Genomic DNA, 20,629 nt, shown 5'->3' on the forward strand with positions numbered 1-20,629 from the left:
TGGGCAACCCACGTTACCTGCAAGTATCCTTCACCATTGCTCGCATTCCCGCAGCCCAGACACCAAGGCCTGACGCATGGTCTTGAAGCTGCCTGTGTCTGAGTCGCCTTGGGCTGAGTGCCTTCAAATGTAATGTTCACCACAGCCTTCCCTCTGAGGGCAGGATCCCTGTCCCCGTGTTATAGCTCAGGAAGAGGGTTCTGAGAGGCGGAGAGGCTGAGCCAAGGGTCCTGTGGCTGCTGAGGGCCAAAGAGGGTGGATGTTTGGCAACTGATCTTTCTCACGGGTCCTGTTGCAGGGGAACCGTGAGGAGGCAGGAGAAGACCGGGACCAGGCCCGGGAAGATGCCCAGGTGAGAACCGTCACCTCCCCCTCCAAGTGTCTCCAGCTGATGTCCGTCTTGCCAGGCCTTGACTGTCCGGGAGTGGGGAAGGCTGTTTTAATTGGTGGATCCTTAGACTCAGGGACCCCTTGCCCCTTTCTACCCTTAGAAGTGAGGCTTTGAGTATTTCCACAACTTTCGGAAGGATTCTCTTGAGTGTGATGCTGGTCTTATGACATTCTGTGTGAAGAGTAGGCTGAGAGACCCCAGACCTTCAGAGCTAGAAGGGACTTACAGATCAGCCAGGTCAAACTCCTTATGTTACAGTGGGGGAAAATGGAGGCCCAGAGAGGGGGGAGTAACTTCTGGAAGTCACACAGCAAATCAGTGGCCTAGGTAGAATTGAGCTGGAGGGAGCAGGTCTGGGGGCCTGCTGGAAGGGGACCTGGGTGCTAAAGGTCTCAGTTTCTTACCTATGAAATGGGACCAAGGTTGAGGGACATGTTCTGAGAGAGCCTAGAAAGTGAGTTCATCAAGGGCTGGGATCTTTGTTTTGTTCCCTGATGTATCAAGTGGTCACATGATCAGAACTCAGCCAATATTTGTTATTAAATGAATAGGGAGTCAGGGGTTCTCTTGGGTCACTTGGCTACTCTGTTTCTGCCATACCCCTTAGGCTGGGGAGCTTGAGGTCTGGAGATGGTTTCTCCTGGAGGGTAGACAAGCCCAAATCCCCTAAGGGTCATTATGGTTGGGCAGTCCCTCCTAAGGCCATATGCACTGTGTCCCCTCTCATCTGTGCCTTGCTCTATCCAAGGGTATGGTTTCTAGGTGACTGGGGTGTGATTTGAACCCAAGCCCACCAAAGCCTATGTTAATACAAGTTGATACCTTCCCAGACCCAGTACGGCAATTTCCCCGCAGCCTCCAGACCAGGGGGCTGCTGCTTTCCAGTTGTACAGCCCCCAGTTCAGAATGCAGCTGTCCGAAGCTATAGGGCTGCACTTAAGTATGGTTTTCCAGCTGCATATGGGTGTGTTTACAAGGACTAGCCCTGTAGGGAGGCCTGTTGAGGCCACGTTTCATTCGCTTATTCAACATGTATGTATTAAGTACTACTACAGACTGTCTCATTGCACCCTTGAGGGCCTTTGAACCTGAGTTCCTCCTTAGAGCTCACCCCAAATCCATCCTCTACCCTGAAATTCATCCTCTAGGGAACGCTTCCACCTGGGGCCTACCTATGGGGCTGTGCTTCCAGTTGTTGCCAGCAGAGGGCAGTGGTGGGCTGCATCCACACCTTGCAGGCGCGAAGGGGTGAGAGAGAACCTGGGGAGCAGAAACAAGGGAACCCTGCCCAACTCAGCTGCCCATCCTGATTCACAGGTGCTGGACCCGGATTAGTCTTAGTGTGGACTCATTTTCTCAGAGTCAGAATATTCGGTTTCTAAAGTAAGACCTATCCTTTGTAGAAACTCTAGAAAACAGAGATAAGCCTAAACAAATACATACACACATACATAAATTCATAGCCTACTAGTGACAGCCCTTGTTAATATTTTGGAAAAGACAACTCTAGTTGTCTTTTCCAGTTGTCTTTTCCTATGTACATATAAAAGTGGATCCCTGATTTAGAACAGTTAGAAATTAATATTCCGCGAATACCATTCATATTATTTTTAAAAACCAGCGTCACTTAATGGCCATGTCCTATTCCACTTAAGAAGCTACTACCAAGCTTTATTTGGGCAGTGCTCTTCCCAGTCACCAACTCTCCCCTCATACGCAAGAGCGTTTTCCTTAGCTAGGTTTCTAGAGGTGAAATGCGGATGCCTGAGAATGTGCACAGAAATGGAAGGCGTTTGATCTGCAGAACACAGGGGGACCTGGTCCTTTCTGTGTCGTGCCTCCTCCTTCCCACACGCTCCCCTAGGCATCTAGCATACCCCGAGCTCTTGGAGGTCCGGGTCTGCGACCACTGTGCGAACGAGCGTGCCAAGTTCACCTGCCATCCCATGGGGATCGCTGACTGCTTCCCTTCCACCCTCCGCGTTCCAGACAATAACACAGACAATCTAAACCAGAGGGAAGTGAAGACTTGTGGCCAGTTTGGGATGATTCGATCCCCGGGCTGATATTTTTGAATATACAGTTTTGTTGAACTAGAACCCAGACACCATGCTTTCGGCCCATTGAAAGCCTCCACCTTAGTGGCTCATGGCATCATCACGGACGTGCACAACCATCACCAGTCCAATTTAAACCATCGCATCACCCCCAAAGGGACCCTGAACACGTTCCTCGTTTCCTCCCTGCCCTCCAGCCCTGCGTAACCACTAACCTACTTCCTCTCTCTGTAGGCTCACCTATTTCAAATAAATTGCGTCATACGATACATGGCCCTTCATGACTGGTTTCCTTCCCTTAGTGTATCCAACATTCGTATTTAGCCTATATCCATACTTCATCCCTTCCCGCTGCCAAATAATACCTCATTGCATGGTCGCATCACCTTTTTTTTGTCCATGCATCAGCTACTTGACATTGGACTACTTCTCAAGAACAGCGCTGCTTGCTGTCAACACGCGTGTCCGTGTTCTGCGTGTACGTATATTTTCATGTCTCTCGGGTAGATAGGAGTGGAATTGCCGGGTCACAGGATGACTATGTGTTTAGATTTTGGAGGAACCTCCCAGGTTACTTTTTGTGTGAAGTAGCTAGGCTAATAGGGAAAAGCCTTTGTGTTATTTGGAAAATTGTTTTAATAGCCTACTGCATTTATCATATTGCACATATCATTACAGAGGCTCTGACAAAATAGATATGTCTGGGGTCCTCTGACCCAAATAAATGACGGATGGCACATTAGATTCCTTTTTATTTGCCTTTTTTTTTTTTTTTTTAAGAGAGAGGGAAGGTGGAGAGGGGCAGAGAGAATCTTAAGCTGACTCCACGCCCAGTGTAGAACCCTACGCAGGGCTCCATCTCATGACCCTGAGATCATGACCTGAGCCGAAATCAGGAGTCAGACACTTCACTGACTCAGCCACCCAAGTGTCCCTTTTGTTTGATTTTCAAAATATCTCCCTCAGGGCGCCTGGGTGGCTCAGTGGGTTAAAGCCTCTGCCTTCGGCTCAGGTCATGATCCCAGGGTCCTGGGATCGAGCCCCGCATCGGGCTCTCTGCTCAGCAGGGAGCCTGCTTCCTCCTCTCTCTCTGCCTGCCTCTCTGCCTACTTGTGATCTGTCAAATAAATAATAAATCTTAAAAAAATAAATAAAAATAGAAAAATAACATATCTCCCTCTCTTTAAAAAACAAACAAACAAAAAACAGGTATTTTTTAGCATCGCTTTTTAAAAATGGTGGTAAAATGCACATAATGCATAATAAGGCATGACACATCGTGAAATGTGCCATCTCCACCGTTTTCAAGTGTACAGTTGAGTGACGTCAAGCATGTCCCCCTTGCTGTGCAACCATCACCACCATCCGTCTCCAGAACTCATTTTCTCTTGTAAAACTAAAACTGTGTCCTCATTAAACAGTAACTGCCCCTCCCCTTCCCCCAGCCCCTGACAACAACCAACCCCTTCTACCTTGTCTCTCTGAATCTGACTATAGGGGCCGTGTGTAATTGCAGTCCTGCAGTATCTACCCATTTATAACTGGCTTATTTCACGGACCATAACGTCCTCAAGTTTCAGCTAGGTTTTTAATACAGAAAGGGATGAAAAAAGTCCAGAAGAATCCCGTGATCCCCATGCCCCCGATAACTTCTATTGAACATTAAAATAAAACATCGAAAGGACACATTTGCTTGTTGAGAAAATGGAAACATAGAATTTCAGGAAAAATCAAATGCAGTAGCTTTCCCAGTCCTTCTCAAAGGTAACCACCGCCCGTGGTACCTTGACCGTGCCTATAGCATGACTTCCCAGCAAATACGTTAAGAGCGAGGGTGCCTTTACCTTTTCTTATCCAGATAAAAGGAACACTATTGCAAACAATGTGCTCTGCTTTTGTTTGGCTTAATTTAAGGGGAAACTCTCCTTCTCAGTACTGTAGACTCATTCTTTTGAATAGCTTTGTGGATTTCCATTATTGGATAACCCTAGTTTGTTTAACAAATCATCTATTGGTAGTTTCCAGTTTTTCCTCTATTACAAAGAATGCTGCAGTGAACACCCTTTCCTGCTATCTTGAAAGGCTTTGGCCCATGTGTCAGTAAAGGCACATTCCTAGTGATGTCATTGCTTGATCAGATGTCATGTGCATTTAAAATTTTGAAAGACGTTGCCAACGTATATAATGAGAAGAGCTTTCTAAAGCGTAAGGCTATTGTGAAGTTTATAAGGAGGATGGTTGGGGTCGGCCCAATAGAATCAAGGGCTCAGCAGAGTTTCAGGGAGACAGGCAAGAGCAAAACCCAGTCTGGGGCCCCCAGGGCGGGCTGTATTTTTTTCCCAGACACTCCAAGGCACTACTGCTTGCCTAACAACGTCATATTCTAAGGACTCAGCATAACGCAGTGACCGAGTCACCCTTGTGAGACGACTGGACCGCTGTCCTTTCCCCCACCTGGTTTTGGCTGTGCCCCCCACCGGTCTCCTCCCCTCCCAGCCTCAGCTTCCCTGTCTCTCCTGCTTGTAACACGAGGGGGTAAAATGATGAGTCTCAGACCCCTGGTGGTAAAGGATGTGGGGGATTTAGTGCTTCTCTTCTCACTTCTGGGCCGCTCTGCAGAGACAAGCAGGCTGAGGGCTGGAGTCACCCTCGGTGGCCGGGAGTGACAGTTAGAGTGCCCTATTCTGGGTCTTCCCCGGCCCCTCAGGCAAACACTTTAAAATTAATTCCCAGGCCTGTCCCCATTTGGGGCTCCAGCCCAAAGATCAAGGAAAGGTATTTTCCCTCTTCCTTGTCCCCCCCTCCATCCCCAGGCCCCCAGAGCCACCTCTCCCGGCCTCTTCTGACTCAATCCTTCCCTCTCTCCCTCCTCTCTCTCCTCCCTGCTCTCAGGTGGCTGCTGAGATCTTGGTGAGTGACCTGTTCTTCACGGGGATGTTCGTGGCTTCTCTGAGTGAGGGCTGAGTGGCTGTGTCTCTGGGTGGGCTGAGCGACCAGTCAGGCAGTGGTTGGGGACCTGCCCGTAGGTTCTCTCTCTCCCTTTCACAGCCTCTTAAGAGCCCCACTGGGTAAAAAATGGGACAGGCAAGTGTTTCCCAAATTTCAGCCACTTAACCTCCCACATGATTCGTGCTACATACCACCAGCTTTTGAGTATTTTTCTTTAAATGGACCCTTTTTAATCTGAAATGAATTCTTTTAATGTCAATTAAAATTTAATGTCAATATAAACGGGACTAGTGGTTGGCTGGAAGATCCTTGTGGAAACATATATATGCAGTGTGTTATATGTTTGCTTGTCTAGACTCTTGGGGAAACACTTGACTAGGCCATTTTCCTTGCAATGGACAAACCCACTTCCCCAGAGGGCCTTTCTGGAGGGCTTGAGAACAGAAGGACTCTGGGTCCCCATTCCCAGTGCCTGTTTGCACTCCCTTGGGCCCCAGTCTCAAGGCCCTGAGGCCAAAGCAGAAGTACCCGGTGCAGAGCACCCTCGTGTCAGTCCAGAAGGCTCCTGAGAACTGGACAAAGGGATGGAGGGTTAGGGAGGAAGGGGCCAATGTCAGCCTCCTTAGTTGGGATGACCCAGTTTCTGACCACCCTCACCCCAGGCAAAGACATGAAAGTGAATAATAACCAAGGCTTTCTGGTGTCTTCCCTCCCAAATCCTTCTCCCAACCTGGGATCCGCAGGAAATAGCAGACAGACCCAGTGGAGACAAGACTTCCCTGGAGACCCGTTTCATGACGATCCTGTGCACACGGAGCTATCCGCACCTCCGGAGAGGTGAGGTCTCAACCCCTCCCCGATGCTGCAGGAAGGTCCCCAAATCCGATGGGAGCCTCTCAGCTCTCTGTGGCGAGAAGAGCCAGGTGTCCACACACCCATTTCTTACCCAGCAGCGGAATGTTGTGGCTGGTAGGGAGTCTGGCCCTAGCTCTGCTCCTGACCCTCAGCCTCGGGCCAGCACCCTTTACCTCCTTAGGGAAGCAGGTGGGATGCCTGGGATACAGGATGGCTGGTGCCTGTCAACCCCAAGGCCACTCCAGTAGACTGGTGGTGGCTGCCTCCAGAGGTTCAGGGTCATGACCCTTTGGCAATGTCTGCCAGGAATAAGGCCACAAGGCGTGCTGGTGACACCAGGACTAGCCACACGTCTCGGAGCCCCAGGCGGCCACATGCACAGGGCGCACCTGCCATTAGTTCATGAAATGCCCTGGCCACTAGGACATTTATGGCTTAACATGGATTTGCCTGGCACTTTTCAGTAAAATACATAAGGTACATTAACATAGTGGCTGGAAGAATGGACTTGGGAGCTTGATTGCCTTGATTTGAATCTCCCCCTTTTCAGCTGTGTGACCTTGGGCAAGTTAGTGAATATCTGGGCCCTCACTCCCTTATCTGCCAATTGGGATTTTAGTTCTACCTCACATGATTGTTAATAAAGATACAGAAAATATAATGCATGAAAAGCACTTAGCATAATGCCTGGCACGTGGTGACTTCCTCCATGTTTTCATTATGATTACTTACATTAATCTGGATCCCAGTTTGACACAGGAGGAAGGGGAGGCCCAGAAGGGGGTAGGGGTTCTCCCAAGGTCATTCAGTGGGAGGCAGAGCCTTTACCAGGACCCCAGCTCCTTTTGCTACCCCAGCCCACATTCCTAGAACTTGTCCATTCCTAGAACAGCGTCTGATCTGACACAGATTTGGCTCTGAGCCCAAGGCAGCCTCGAGGTCAGAATTTCCCTTCCACCACGATCATGCCCAGTGTACTTGGGCCTGGGCTGCAGCCGTACCTGCTGTCCCTTTCCCCTTTCCTGGGACATGGCCTGGGAGGGGAGCTGGGTGGGCGGGGCAGGGGTGATCTCCCCCAGCCCTCTGAATTGAAGCTCACCCCCGACCTGTGGGGCTTCTCTTGGGGCCAGTCTTCCAGGAGTTTGTCAAGATGACCAACTATGACGTGGAGCACATCATCAAGAAAGAGATGTCCGGGGACGTCAGGGACGTGTTTGTGGCCATCGGTAACTGATGGATGTCCCGGGAAAGGGCTGGGGGCGCTGGGAACTTGGCCAGATTCCCTGGACAGGGGTGGCCTTGGCGGCTTCCAGAGCTCCTCGTACTGGAGAGTAAACCCCAGCATTGTGGGGGTCCTGCCAGCATGTGGTAGGGGGTGTTAGTGTGAAGACTTGTTCCAGGCTGCAGGGCAGGATGATGGAACAAGCTCTCCCAGGGGAGGTCATGGGGAGGGCAAGGAGGGGCCCTGTGTTCTGCAGGACCAGGGTGTGCACAGCCACGCACGCATGTGCACTTACACACACATGTGCATACCATACCTGGAGAGTTAGGAAGGTTGGTGTGTGGCTTCCTGAGCCAGTACATGACACACCCCAGGTGACTGTGCCCTTGGGGTATGCATCTCCAGCCCCTTGCCCCCTGCCCTCCTCACAGACACACTTTTATATCCAGAGTCATTCTGGATTTCAGATACTGGTATCTGACTCCGCTCCTTAAGCTGCCTGAGACACCCCTGGGTAGGCACTGGAGCCTTGAAATCCAGCAGCTGCTGAGGGCTAGAGCCCCCCAGGCCTTGGGAAGGGGCTGGGACTGGTACAGCCAGGCAGCGTTATGTGGGGGGTGGGGGTGGTGCATGGGGCTCAGGGCTGCCAGTGCAAGCTGGAGTGGGCAGGCTCTGGAGCAACACAGCCCTGGGGTGGGCACAGTGCCTTAAATCACACCAACATCCGCGGGCCTGGTCTTCCTGTCCATCAGTTGCTCTCCAACATGAGGCTACCCCAGAGTAGGCAGACCCAACCATGCTGGTTTGTACTAAAACCAGGAGCATCCCTGGCGGAGTGGGACAGGTTGGTCACCTCCCTTCAGAGTTGCAGTCTGAGCGCATCTGGTATGGGCTATTCGAGTTTGCATTTCTACCAAGTTCCCAGATGCTGCTGCTAGAGCCGTCCAGGAACCACGCTTTGCGAGCCAGTGCACAAAATATTTCTGGGGTCTGAATCTGGGGGGTGGCACCTAAAACCCAAGTTTTCAGCAGGTTCTCCAGTGATTCTTAGGCCCTTTGAAGTTTGAGGCCCTGTGCCTTGGGTTTCTTCCCTTTGAGTCCTGACTGATCTTGGTTAGCTGCAAGCCCTGTAGCAAGAAGGGAGTTGTAACCCAGTGAGAGCCAAGCTGAGGGATGGGCCAGAGGAGGAGGAATCGGGAAGGGGGAGTGAAGGTATCAGGCCTTGGGTAAGACCCTGGGATTGGCTGTGACCTTCCCAGTCCCAGGCTGGAGGGGGAGGGGGTGGGAGAGGACAGCTCAGCCCATGGTCTAGGCACACCGCCTCTGACCAAGTTCCCTGCATCTCTCTCATCCTACCAGTTCAAAGTGTCAAGAACAAGCCTCTCTTCTTTGCTGACAAACTTTACAAGTCCATGAAGGTAAACAAACTTGCTTGTTTGTTCCCTTCCCTTCAGGTCCTTCTGCCCATCCACAAACACAGCTGTGTGCGGTCCCCCCAGCCCCGGCCAGGACCTCTGGCCACTGTTTCTGCCCCCTTGATGCTTAGCAGCATCTGCCCCGTGTCTGACTCTAGTGATTTTGTCCCCTGGGGAACCTTTGGCCATGTTCAGATGCATTTTGGTCACCACCACTTGGGGAGTGTCACTGCTGGCATTTGGTGGGACGAGAGTGGGGGGCAGGGGGGATGCTATTAAACATGCTACGATGTTCAGGATGGGTCCCACAGCAAAGAGTGACCTGGCCCCAAAGGCCCAGGCTGAGAAACTCACTCTGGGGACACTGGGCTGAGTCAGACCCAGTCTCTGCCCTCATGGAGCGCACATTCGAGCAGGTGATAGTGTCTCCTGTGACCGATGATTAATTACAGAGGCAGCCAGTGCTGGGCGCTGGGACTAGCCCTGGCTTCCTGAAAACCCAGGCTGCTGTGGCCACCTTCTCAGCCCAGCGAGGGGTGTCTCAGCTGCTAACAGAACCTGGGCAGGCTGTTCGGTAGCCTGAAACCCTCCTCCACCTACAGCCTCAGACATGATGGTCATGTATTGAACACCCACCAAGCTGGTGTCCCGGAGCTCCCTCGGGCTGAAGTGGGCCCTGACTGCCCACACATTCCATGTCCTGCACCTGATCCATGGGCCCCCTCTTCGTTTCCCTTTAACTGCTTTATCAAATTACCACAGACTGAGTTATTTTCTCATGGTTCAAGAGGCCAGACATCCAAATTGAAGGCATTAGGTTCCTCCTGGAGGCTCTGAGGGGGGAAACTCCCATGGGTCTCTCCTAGCTCCTGGTGGTTGCCAGGAATCCTGGTGTTTCCTGGCTTGTGGGCACATCCATCAGGCTTTGCCTTTATCCTCACTCAGCCTTCTCTGTGTGTGTCCCCATGTGTCCCCTTCTTACAAGGACACGAGTTGTTGAATTTGGGGCCCACCCTAATCCAGTGTGCCCTCAACTCATTACATGTGTGAAGACCCTATTTCCAAATTAGGCCCTGTGGTAAGGTTCCAGTTGGATGTGAATTTTGGGGGCATGCCATTCAACTCTAACAGCTTGCTTTTGCCGGTCTAGCCAGTCCCTGGGGGAATCTGGGTCAGCACTACTTGGGGAAGACTGAGGCAGAATGCCCCACAGGGTTTGGGAGGGAAAAGGAAGAGAACCTAGGAGTTCTTGCCTAACCTGACCCTGTTTTTCCTCCTGCCCTCTGTCTCCCTCTCCCCTGGTTCCACCAGGGTGCTGGCACAGATGAGAAGACCCTCACCAGGATCATGATCTCCCGGAGTGAGATCGACCTGCTCAACATCCGACGGGAGTTCATTGAGAAATATGACAAGTCTCTCCACCAAGCCATTGAAGTAAGGGGGAGGGGCTGGACATCAGTAGGGGAGGGTGGGAGGAGCATCACATCCCTGAGCGTGGGATTACAAATCCCTCCTATTCCCAGTCTTTTTCTGAGTTCTCTCTGACAGCAGAGATTACTGATTCATGAAAGACCTGCTTCACTGTGTATACAAAAATAAATTCCAGGTGGCTCAAAGGGTTATAATAAAGGACTTCTAAATAAAACAGCCCATCTTGGGGGGCAGCTTTCTTTTTTTTTTTTTTTTTTTTTTTTTTTTTTAAGATTTTATTTTATTTATTTGAGAGAGAGAGACAGTGAGAGAGAGCATGAGCGAGGAGAAGGTCAGAGGGAGAAGCAGACTCCCCATGGAGCTGGGAGCCCGATGTGGGACTCGATCCCGGGACTCCAGGATCACGCCCTGAGCCGGAGGCAGTCGTTTAACCAACTGCGCCACCCAGGCGTCCCGGGGGGCAGCTTTCTAAAGACAATTTTGTTGGGACGCCTGGGTGGTGCCATCGGTTAAGCATCTGCCTTCAGCTCAAGTCATGATCCCAGGGTCCTGGGATGGAGTCCCACATCGGGCTCCCTGCTCGGTGGGGAGCCTGCTTCTCCCTCTGCCTGCTGCTCTCCCTGTTTGTGTGCACTCTTTCTCTCTCTCACACAAGTAAAATGAAAAAAAAAAAATTTTTTTTTTTTTTAAAGATTTATTTATTTATTTATTTATTTGACAGAGAGAGAGGGGGGCGGGACACAAGCAGGGGGAGTGGAAGAGGGAGAAGCAGGCACCCCACTAAGTAGGCAGCCCGATGCGGGGCTCGATCCCAGGACTCTGGGATCATGACCTGAGCTGAAGGCCGATGCTTAATGACTGAGCCACCCAGGCGCCCCTAAAATGAAAAAAATCTTTAAAAAAGTAAAGATAACTTTATTGACCCATAACTTATATACCATAGAGTGCACTTATTTTAAGGTGCATTTAATATTTTTTAGGAAATTGAAGGAGTCGTGCATCATCTCCACAATGCAGTTCTGAAACATTTCCAGTGCCCCTTTAAGATACAACACCCCTTATACCCACTTACTTATCTCCACCCCTGCTGTAGGCACCCATCGGGTGACTTTCTATCTCTATAGATTTGCCTTTTCTGGGTATTTCATAGAAATAGAGTCACGTGGTATGTGATCTTTGGTATCTGACTTCTCTCACTTACACAGCCTTTTTTTTTTTTTTTTTTTTTTTTCTTCGATGTTGGCCAAGATCTTAAAGTTTGATACTGGCCTTGGCTGACAGCCTGTGGGAAATGTTATAGCAGCTTCACCCAGACTTGGTGGGGATATACACTGCTAGCACATTTTTGAAGGGTAGTTGGGCAGTTTTCAGAATTTTAAACACATACACTTTGAACTTGGTGATTCTGCGTGTGGGAATTGATCCTACAGACAGAGCTACACGTGTTCCCAACGATGTGGAGGAGAGTGTTTATGCCAGCATTGTTCACAGGAACAAAAGACTAGAAGCCTTCCGGACAGAACTGGTTAGAGAAAGTGTGATACATCCATAAGATAGGATATAATACAACCATGAAAAAGCATGAGCAGCTCCATCTGCTGATTTGGGATCTTCTCTAAGTCAGAAGGGTATGAATGCTGTGTGTCCATGTGCGTAGAAAAGGGATGTTCTTTACCTATACTTGTTAGCACATGCACAGACTGTTGCTAGAAACCCAGACACCAGTCACCGTGCCTCTCTCTTGATTTGGGGAAAAAGGTGTCAGGTGTGGGAAATTTTTTATTGTGAGATCTTTCCTTTAACTTACCTTGTTTATAATAGTGATTTTTGAAATAAAAAATTATAAAAGAAAAGAAAAACAATATGTATCATAAAAATGACAGGAGACAATAACAGGAGGGAGAGTCTGGGCTCCCAGCACTCTGCTGTAGGCCTGACATTATGACGCATCCTAAAAGCAACGATGTTCCCGTAAATTCCTACAAGGGCCTGGTGCTAAGTAAGGGCTCCATAGTGTTGGTTCAAATGAGATGTCTCGTTCACACGTGTCAATGGATGTGGGAGGAGGAAGGCAAGAATCAAGGGCAGGAACACTTCATAGAGGAGGAGGCATCCAAGGGCAGGCAGGATTTGGGGGTGGTGCAAAGGGCCGGCTGGTCAGAGAAATGATAGATATTAACGTAGGAAAATGAACCAGGGTGCCCCCACAAGGGAGGGTGGAGGTGAAGCCAGCCCACAAAAGGCCTTGAAGCCAAGCTGAGAGCTTGGACCCTTTTCTGAGGGTAGTGAGGACCCGTAGAAGGGATATAGTCATATTTATGTGTTCGGGAGACATTAGGCTGATAGTCACTGCAAGGACGGGGCGTTGAGGCCATCAGGACTGCTTTCTCTCACTGCTTTTCCTCTGCTCCTGCCAGGGTGACACCTCTGGAGACTTCCTGAAGGCCTTGCTCGCTGTCTGTGGAGGCGAGGACTAGAGCCACCGGCTTTGGCCAGCACCTCTGCCGAGAAACGGTCAGCAGCACCAGCCGCCATGACCAAGCCTGATTGCTCCAGCTCCCGGGATGAAGGAAGGGACAGGGGTGGGGGGAGGGGGTCATGGGTGGGCTCTTGTCTTCAGCCGGGGTTTAGGGAAGACTCCCACTCCCACGGGCCACTGAAGGCCCAGCACGGTCACTCCTGCTCCTGTGTGAGCAGCTGAAGATCCGTAGCCACAAATCCCGTTCATCTCCACTCCCCATCTTCCTCCTCAGCCTTTCCCGGCTTCTGTCCCTCACTGCGGCCACTGCCCTGGTTTGGGCTTTGTCAAATCCAAAAACATACTGAGCCTCTGCCTGTGAAATGAGTGGAGTGTGTGCTTTGAGCCATGGGGTATGGTGGCCGGTGCCAGCTGAGTGTTCCAGGGGAGGGGACAGACAGTTAATGTCTTCCTGCCCATTGCCAGACCTCCCACTGTTTCACCACCCGCCCTCATTCAGGTTTTTGTGCGAAAGATGGAACCAGGCGTCTGGATACCTTCAAATTTGTGTCACCACACATGTGCTTTCTAGCTTCTGGCCCATTTCTTTCCCTCCCCGAGTCTCTACTTTCTTATCTACAAAGTGAGAGAGTTGGACAAAAGAATGTTGACTTTCTCTTCTAACATTGACATTGTAGGATGTGCCCCCAAATCATTCCCTTTCCACTGGCCTCTTTAAATAAAAATAGACCTATAGACACATAAACACATTTCATTTGGGGGATCTGTGTTTTTGTCCTAGCCCTGCAGTCTGAGGTAGGCACCTGCCCAGGAATAAGTCCTAACCTCATCCTCTTGCCTGGGAATCCCAGGTGAGAGTGAGCCAACAACCCGCCTGGGCAGGCCGGCCCCACACCCTCCAGCTCTTGGCTCCCCTTTCCTCCCTCTGCTGCCTGCACGTAGCTCTGTGCGTTCTTCATCCATTACAGCCAAAGCCAGACTTCCTCCTTAGAGCTGTTCAAGGGCACCAGATGCAATCGTGATCTGGGGAGGCCTGTGGAAAGTTTCTACTTTGTGCAGATCACTGATAAGCAGCAGGCTCAGCTGCAGCTTCTCTGTCTCCCTCCCGAGAGCTGGGTTTCTGCTCTGAGACTTGGGTGTGAAGCGGTCCCTCGAGTGCCATGAGGGCCCTGCTCCCTGTCCCGACTGGCCTGACCTATTTTGGCACTTCAGAGCCTGTTTGCTACAGTAGGTGTGCAGGGATCACAGGGTTTGGGCCAGCCACTGCCCTCACCGGGCATCTCTAGTGAGAGGATGGACCCCCCAGTTGTAAAGAGCCCCATCTTCATCTCTGCCATAATGATGCTGAAAGCAAGACTGTACCTCCACTTCCTTCCCTCCACCCGGCTGTGAACCCAAACAATAGGAGGGTCCGCTGAGAGCTTTTTGGGGGGATTTGCCCGACTTCACGCAACTGTTACCAAAAGATAAATTAACAAGCAATTAAGAGCTGTGGAGTCAGACCTTTGCTGCTAACCAACTGTGAGCCTTTGAGGAGGAAATGAGGTGACACCTGTGAGCGCTCAGCAGGGGCGGGCCCTGCCTGGGGTCAGCTGTCAGCACCACCAGCTCAGAGGCAGGCCCCACTGTAGGAGATGATGAGTGGACCCCGAGGTTTTCTGAGCAGCAGCAGATCACAGAGGCATCCAAAGACAAACAGGAAAGTGCCTTAAAAATGTGTGCTAAGGGGAAAAAAGCTCTGGAGTCGAAAGAGTGAAGGAATCCCAGGGAATAGAAGCAGGAGCCTCCCAGAGGCCAGGGGAACACACAAGCAGAGAGACCAGGAATTTCTAGACTCCCCAGAAACCAGGAATGAGGAGAGCTCACGGAGCGCTTACAGTGTACGAGACCCTTCTAATTCCTCACCGTGCAGCTTTCACTTACTTTTCAGTGTAAGTGGGCTGTAGTCTGGGGCTGGTCTCTCGTAGGAGGAAGACCCTCAGGGTTTGGGGGGGCAAGACTGATGAGATTAGAAATGGGAGTTTACATCCAATGACCGAGGCCATCAGCGTTTTCTCTTACAAGGTTGGCGGGGGAGAGGTCCTTTGGAGGGAGGCTAACCTCAAGCTTGAGAGCACTTCAGAAAAACCTGTGAAGGAGGGGTGGCCGGATGGGAGGCTGTTGAGTGATCCCACTTAAGACCCAGGTGCCTGCAGAACAAACCGCATTTTCCCTTGGAGCTGTGGCAGAGGAGGGAGTGGCCGCTGTCCGCTATTATCCGCTATCCGAATCCCAGCACCTCCCTCCGTCATTCACCGTCATTCACTGGAGCAGCCTCAACTTACTGAAGGCCTCCCCTGGGCCCTGATGCTAAAGCTACAACACAGAAAACTGTGGAGTCCTGATCCCTAAGAGCTGACCTGAGTGTCCCTCCCACCCAGCCTTCTCCAAAGCACGGTGTTGAGGGACACCGGAGGTCGTTTCCCTGGCCAGAGTTTAAAGGACACAAGTGGCAGGAACTAAATTAAAACTAAAAGGAAAGAGAAAGCAGAAGCCCAAACCACTGCTGTCTCAAAGCGGGAGAAAAGGAGGATGGTGGTGATGTATTCGGTGTGGAAGGGGCCCTCGGAAAGTCTCACCTCCCTCTCCCACTTACAGACAACTGTCACTTCCACAGAGGAAGCGACTGGCCCCAGGGCACTTGGCACTTCAGCGGAGGACCGAGGTGGAGCCTCCCAGTCCTGCCAGGCCCCAACCTTCTGGCACTGACCTTCCTCTTGCCCTGGACCCTAGCCACTCCCTCCCGCGGCCACGCCCCCGCCCCCGCCCCGCCTCTAGCTCCTTGCTCCGCCTCCTGCCTCCACGCCTGCATTTTCCCCTCCGAGGGAACACTTCTCAGAACCCCTAAACCGGGGTGCTCCAACCTCAGTCTTTGGGGCCACAAGGAACTGTCTCAAGTGACCGGCGGGGAGGGGGTTTCCGGGCACCGCTGGGGCCACACTTCGGCTGTCGGAGAGCCGCGTGAGGACAGCTGGCTGTTGGAAGCTCCCTGAAGAGTTCCCCCGTTGGGGCCCCTGGGTGGCTCAGTGGGTTAAGCCGCTGCCTTCGGCTCAGGTCATGATCTCGGGGTCCTGGGATCGAGTCCCGCATCGGGCTCTCTGCTCAGCGGGGAGCCTGCTTCCCTCTCTGCCTGCCTCTCCATCTACTTGTGATTTCTCTCTGTCAAGTAAATACATAAAATCTTAAAAAAAAAAGAGATCCCCCGCTTTGCGGAGCCACCAGTCACCTCCTCCGCAGCCCAGACTTCCTTTGAGGTAGTGCTCGGGATCACCCCTATTCTCCTAATGAGGAAACTGAGGGACCAAGCGGTGAAGCAAACTGGCCAAAGGTACAGGCGACACACCATGGACTGAGCGGGAAGTGGGCTGAGAGCTCATCCAAACCAATGCTCCTGTTTCACGAGTTTGAAAATCAAGGCCCAGTGACCATGGTATTGCTGGGGGACGGCACTTGGGTCTCCTGATTCCTGCTCTGCTCACTATAGACATGCGGTTGTCCTCCTCCTCTTGATTAATGGAAGCCAAACTTCGCTGAGAATGGGAGGGAGAAGTGTCAAGTTGCCCAACTCGAATTTCAGAACCCCAAAGCAGCAAATCGGTGTTTCTAACAGACCTGGGAGACCTCAGGTTTCCCCAGGCAGAATTCCCCACTTTACAGCTGAGTTAGGCAAGGAAATTACAGTTCCTAACTGAGCCCTCTGCTCTGCAGTTAATCTATGAAAGCAGGCAGGCCGGCTAGATTGGAAACCCAGCCAACCACTTAGAAGTAGCTAAGTCACTTGGCCTTTCTATGCCTTGGTTTCCTTACCTGTAGAGTGGGAATCACAAAAATTTCTACTGCACCAGATTTTGTGTGAAGATTAAATAAGGCAACGCACGGATACCTCTGAGCACACTATCTGGGACATAATAAGGGCCCCATATTGGGTCTTTGGTATTAATACATAGGCTGGATTCCATTTCCTAGAGAAGGACTTGGAGGAGGAATCTCTTTCAACAACCTCTGATGAGTCCCTGCACTGTGCCTGCTTCTTACCCCTGAAGAGCTCAATGGAGAAAAGAAGAGAAAATACAACCAAGACAGAGCAAGAAGTACCTCGTGCAGAGGCCACAGATAACCACAGAAGGACGGATACAGGATCCTTAGAAAAGGGGCATGTGAGAGGCACCTCAAAAGATGAGGAGAGATGTCTTCAACAATAAAAGATATCTAAGATGAAAGGGAATTCCAGGCCCAGGCAACAGTAGGAGCAAAGGCCCAGAGGTGGGAAGTGGAGACCATGGAAAGTGGCCTTGGGTGTCTTGGATCGCATATCCAGTGTGTGAAGACATCATCTGGGAGGGTCACAGAGAGTCCAGGACACAGTGTGGACCTTGCCCTCCAGGCCCTGGCCAGCCCCCAAAGGTACCAGGGACAGGGGTAGTGTGAGTAGAGATATCCTTTAGAAAGAGGACTCTGCGGCCAGCGTGGAGAAGGAAACTGGCTGGGAGACCATCAGACAGGCTTGCAGTGTTTCCAAGAAATGGAGGGATGGGGACATGAGCCAGGGCAGAAGAAGCTGACATGGAGAAAAGAGAAGAAAGATGTGGTGGTGCGGGAAACCAAGGAACCTGCTGTGGAGAATCAGAGACAGAGGCAGATAGATACACAAAGCCAGATGTCACTATCTGGGAACCCAGAGGCAGGAAGTGCTTCTGTTTATTTATTTATTTATTTATTTATTTATTAAAGATTTTGTTTATTATTTATTTGACAGACAGAGATCACAAGTAGGCAGAGAGGCAGGCAGGGAGAGAGGGGGAAGCAGGCTCCCCGCTGAGCAGAGAGCCCGATTCGGGGCTCGATCCCAGGACACTGGGATCATGACCCGAGCCGAAAGCAGAGGTTTTAACCCACTGAGACACCCAGGTGCCCCAGGAAATGCTTTTAAAAGCAGGATGTGGGGGCATCTGGGTGGCTCAGTGGGATAAAGCCTCTGCCTTCAGCTCAGGGTCCTGGGATTGAGCCCCACATCGGGATCTCTGCTTGGCGGGGAGCCTGCTTCTTCCTCTCTCTCTGCCTGCCTCTCTGTCTACTTGTGATCTCTGTCTGTCAAATAAATAAATAAATAAAATCTTTAAAATAAATAAATGATAAAAGCAGAATGTGAGGCCAGAGTCTTCTTGTACCCACCGCTCAGATAAGGAAGACCTAAACCAGAGCCATCTGGGAATGAGCCCTGCCCATGAGCCCAGCTGTTGTAGCAGTTTCCAGAACATGTATTTCCTTCTGTGGGATGGTCTCACCCCTCCCAGTTACCACCATCTGCCTATTGTTCTGTCAACTGAAATCAGAATGACCTAGTGTCCCCCCACACTGGGATGGCCATGGACCTTGACCTGGAGATAGCCATAGGCGGGAACAGGATGGCCTGATAGGCAAGCCAGGAGGGCGGGGAGTGGACCTAGAGATCCCATGCCTATGCTGGGCCGGTAATTACTGTTCTCCCACACAGCTGTTGTCCTCTCAAAGTCCATAAATACTATTTATCACACACCCAGAATTCCAAATCACTGCCTGTCATACTCACAGGGACACACTATGTATAATCCAGAATCAGAAAGAAGCCCACGGCTGTTAATACATGCACAGAAACACACTGCAGACCACGTGGGGGAAAACCAAATGATTGGGCCCCAAATACACTGCTTAGAAGTACAGATATTGTCATCTCTACATGAACTACTGGCCATACAGGAAACTCTTTGCACAAGTACCCAGACTTGCCTTTCACACACACTCCCTAGGGCGTGTAGGCACTCGTAGTTTGCTTGGCACACAGTCTTAGTGTGTAGCACACAACTCCAGAAATCAGTGACCTGCCTGCTCTCATGTACGTTCTTTCACAGGACAACAAACCACAAAACCACCGGAATCTACGGAGGGCAGACTTTGCACCCAACTGCTCTGACTTGAGCCTGCTCCTACTGGCATCCCTGCTCAGAGGAAGCAGCTCCTCGGAGAACCAGGCTATAAGTGGGATCAGCCTTCTGGAAAGAACAAAATCCCTGCGGAGGTCTTCCTGGGGTAGTGAGGCTCAATGTGAGTGAGATGTAAAGAGGCAAGAGGGAGAGATTTCCCTTCAGAAACCCCCACCCCATTCTGTTCCCTTCTCTAAGAGTGTTCTAGAAGCTAGCAGTGGAAGGGTTAACAGTGCCCAGGCCACACACACCCCACCTTTGGGCTTTGGAAAACCTGAGTGCAGGGATTTGCCCAAGGGAAGTCAGGGTCACTACCTCGCTATCTGCCTTTTAGCTGTCCCCAGGATAAAACTCCCCAGGTGAGTGAGATGGAAACCCAAAATGAAACTTCACTGGAGTTCTCTGACTCTAGCCTTGTTGCTGTCACTCTCGCCAGCAGCAACAAGCAGCTCCAAATCCACCCCCATCACGGCTCTCCCAGGCCTGCTCTCCTCTCGGGATGGTGCTGCGTTCTCTTGAGCAAATGTACCTTCCCCTCACTGGGCCTCAGGCTCCTAGCTCTCCTAGGGAGGAGGCTGTTGCAGGGACCAAAGGAGATACAGCATACAAGGGGCCTGGCACAGGGCTCTATTGTCAGGCTCTGTCCCTTGCCTTCCCAATTCCCCTGTCTCCCGGTCCTCTCTCCCCAGACCCCTCTCCCATCCTGGGGTCCAGGTTCATTGGCATGCATTATTTGCATAGACATGAGACCTCACCCCCTGGGGAAATTCCCCCTGGTGACCAGGCTTCCTTTCTGAGGTCAGGCCACATCATCAGACGCAGCACCTTCCTCTCCAGCTTGCTCCAGCCTCCCGCTGGTGTGGGCCCCTGTTATCTGGCAGGTGGAGACCCAGCTTCACAGATTTAGTCCATTGTGTGATCTGGGGATCTGGGGTGCTGTCCAAGAATGTGAGCGTAGAGGGTGGGCTGGGGGCCTGGGGCAAAGCCAGAAATGACAGACACCGGAGGACTAGAGAAAAGTCAGCAGGCAGGAGGTGGTTGAGAAGACTAGTACTACTAGCTCTGTCAGCAACTCCCTGCCTGACCTTAGGCACATGCCTTCCCTTCCCCGGGCCTTAGTTTCCCTTTCTGCCCAGCCAAGGGAGTGGTCAAGTAATCTCTAAGTTCTGTTCCAGATCGAATGAGCTAAAAAAAAAAACCACTTCCTTTAGCAGCACAGTCTTGCAACATTTGTCCTTGGATCTTCTTCCTTTGAAAAGAACCTTGCAACATACTGCCCTGAGTCCATTTCCTTTCCTTTCCTTGGAAAGCACAATTTTGCAAAATGCATTCCTGAATCCCATTTTTTTCAGATGCTCCAGAATGACATGTACCTCCTCTCCGTGCAGTGACTTGGTTTGAGGTTGAATATTGCCTTTCTTATCCACTGTGTATAATGCCCAGTGACCCACAGTGCATGGACTCGAGCTCTCTTCTCTCCAGATTCTAAAATCTGTTGTCTTCTTGGTCTCTGATGCTGCTACTGAGAAGGCACTTTTCCTGGAACAAAAAGGGGAGCAGTGAAGTCCCAGGACCACCCGTATCAGAACCAAAGATTTGAAAGGCAGCTTTGAGAGCAGGAGTCCCAACTTCGAATCACCTGGGGGAGCCTTTTTTTTTTTTTTTTAAGATTTTATTTATTATTTCACAGAGATCACAAGTAGCCAGAGAGGCAGGCAGAAAGAGAGAGAGAGAGGAGGAAGCAGGCTTCCTGCTGAGCAGAGAGCCTGATGTGGGGCTCGATCCCAGGACCCTGGGATCCTGAACCGAGCCAAAGGCAGAGGCTTCAACC

General features: G+C 51.1%; 1 protein-coding gene across 3 annotated transcripts in view; it reads left to right on the forward strand.

Annotated features, from left to right (window-relative positions):
- The window catches only part of ANXA6 (annexin A6), a 47,273-nt gene extending 33,725 nt beyond the window's left edge, over nucleotides 1-13,548 (forward strand). The window contains exons 20-26 of one of the 3 annotated variants that reach the window (XM_044231139.1): nucleotides 299-352; nucleotides 5,341-5,358; nucleotides 6,141-6,234; nucleotides 7,383-7,478; nucleotides 8,834-8,892; nucleotides 10,201-10,323; nucleotides 12,738-13,548. In XM_044231139.1, coding sequence (XP_044087074.1) covers nucleotides 299-352; nucleotides 5,341-5,358; nucleotides 6,141-6,234; nucleotides 7,383-7,478; nucleotides 8,834-8,892; nucleotides 10,201-10,323; nucleotides 12,738-12,797 — 504 coding nt within the window. In that variant the 3' untranslated portion in view covers nucleotides 12,798-13,548. Of the gene's footprint in view, nucleotides 1-298; nucleotides 353-1,258; nucleotides 1,493-5,340; nucleotides 5,359-6,140; nucleotides 6,235-7,382; nucleotides 7,479-8,833; nucleotides 8,893-10,200; nucleotides 10,324-12,737 lie in introns of those variants that run through there. The other 2 variants (XM_044231146.1, XM_044231153.1) reach the window with 2 other exon arrangements.
- The last annotated feature ends 7,081 nt before the right edge of the window (nucleotides 13,549-20,629 follow it).

The sequence above is a fragment of the Neovison vison genome, chromosome 1 (assembly GCF_020171115.1).
Source record: "Neovison vison isolate M4711 chromosome 1, ASM_NN_V1, whole genome shotgun sequence".
Classification (NCBI taxonomy): domain Eukaryota; kingdom Metazoa; phylum Chordata; class Mammalia; order Carnivora; family Mustelidae; genus Neogale; species Neogale vison.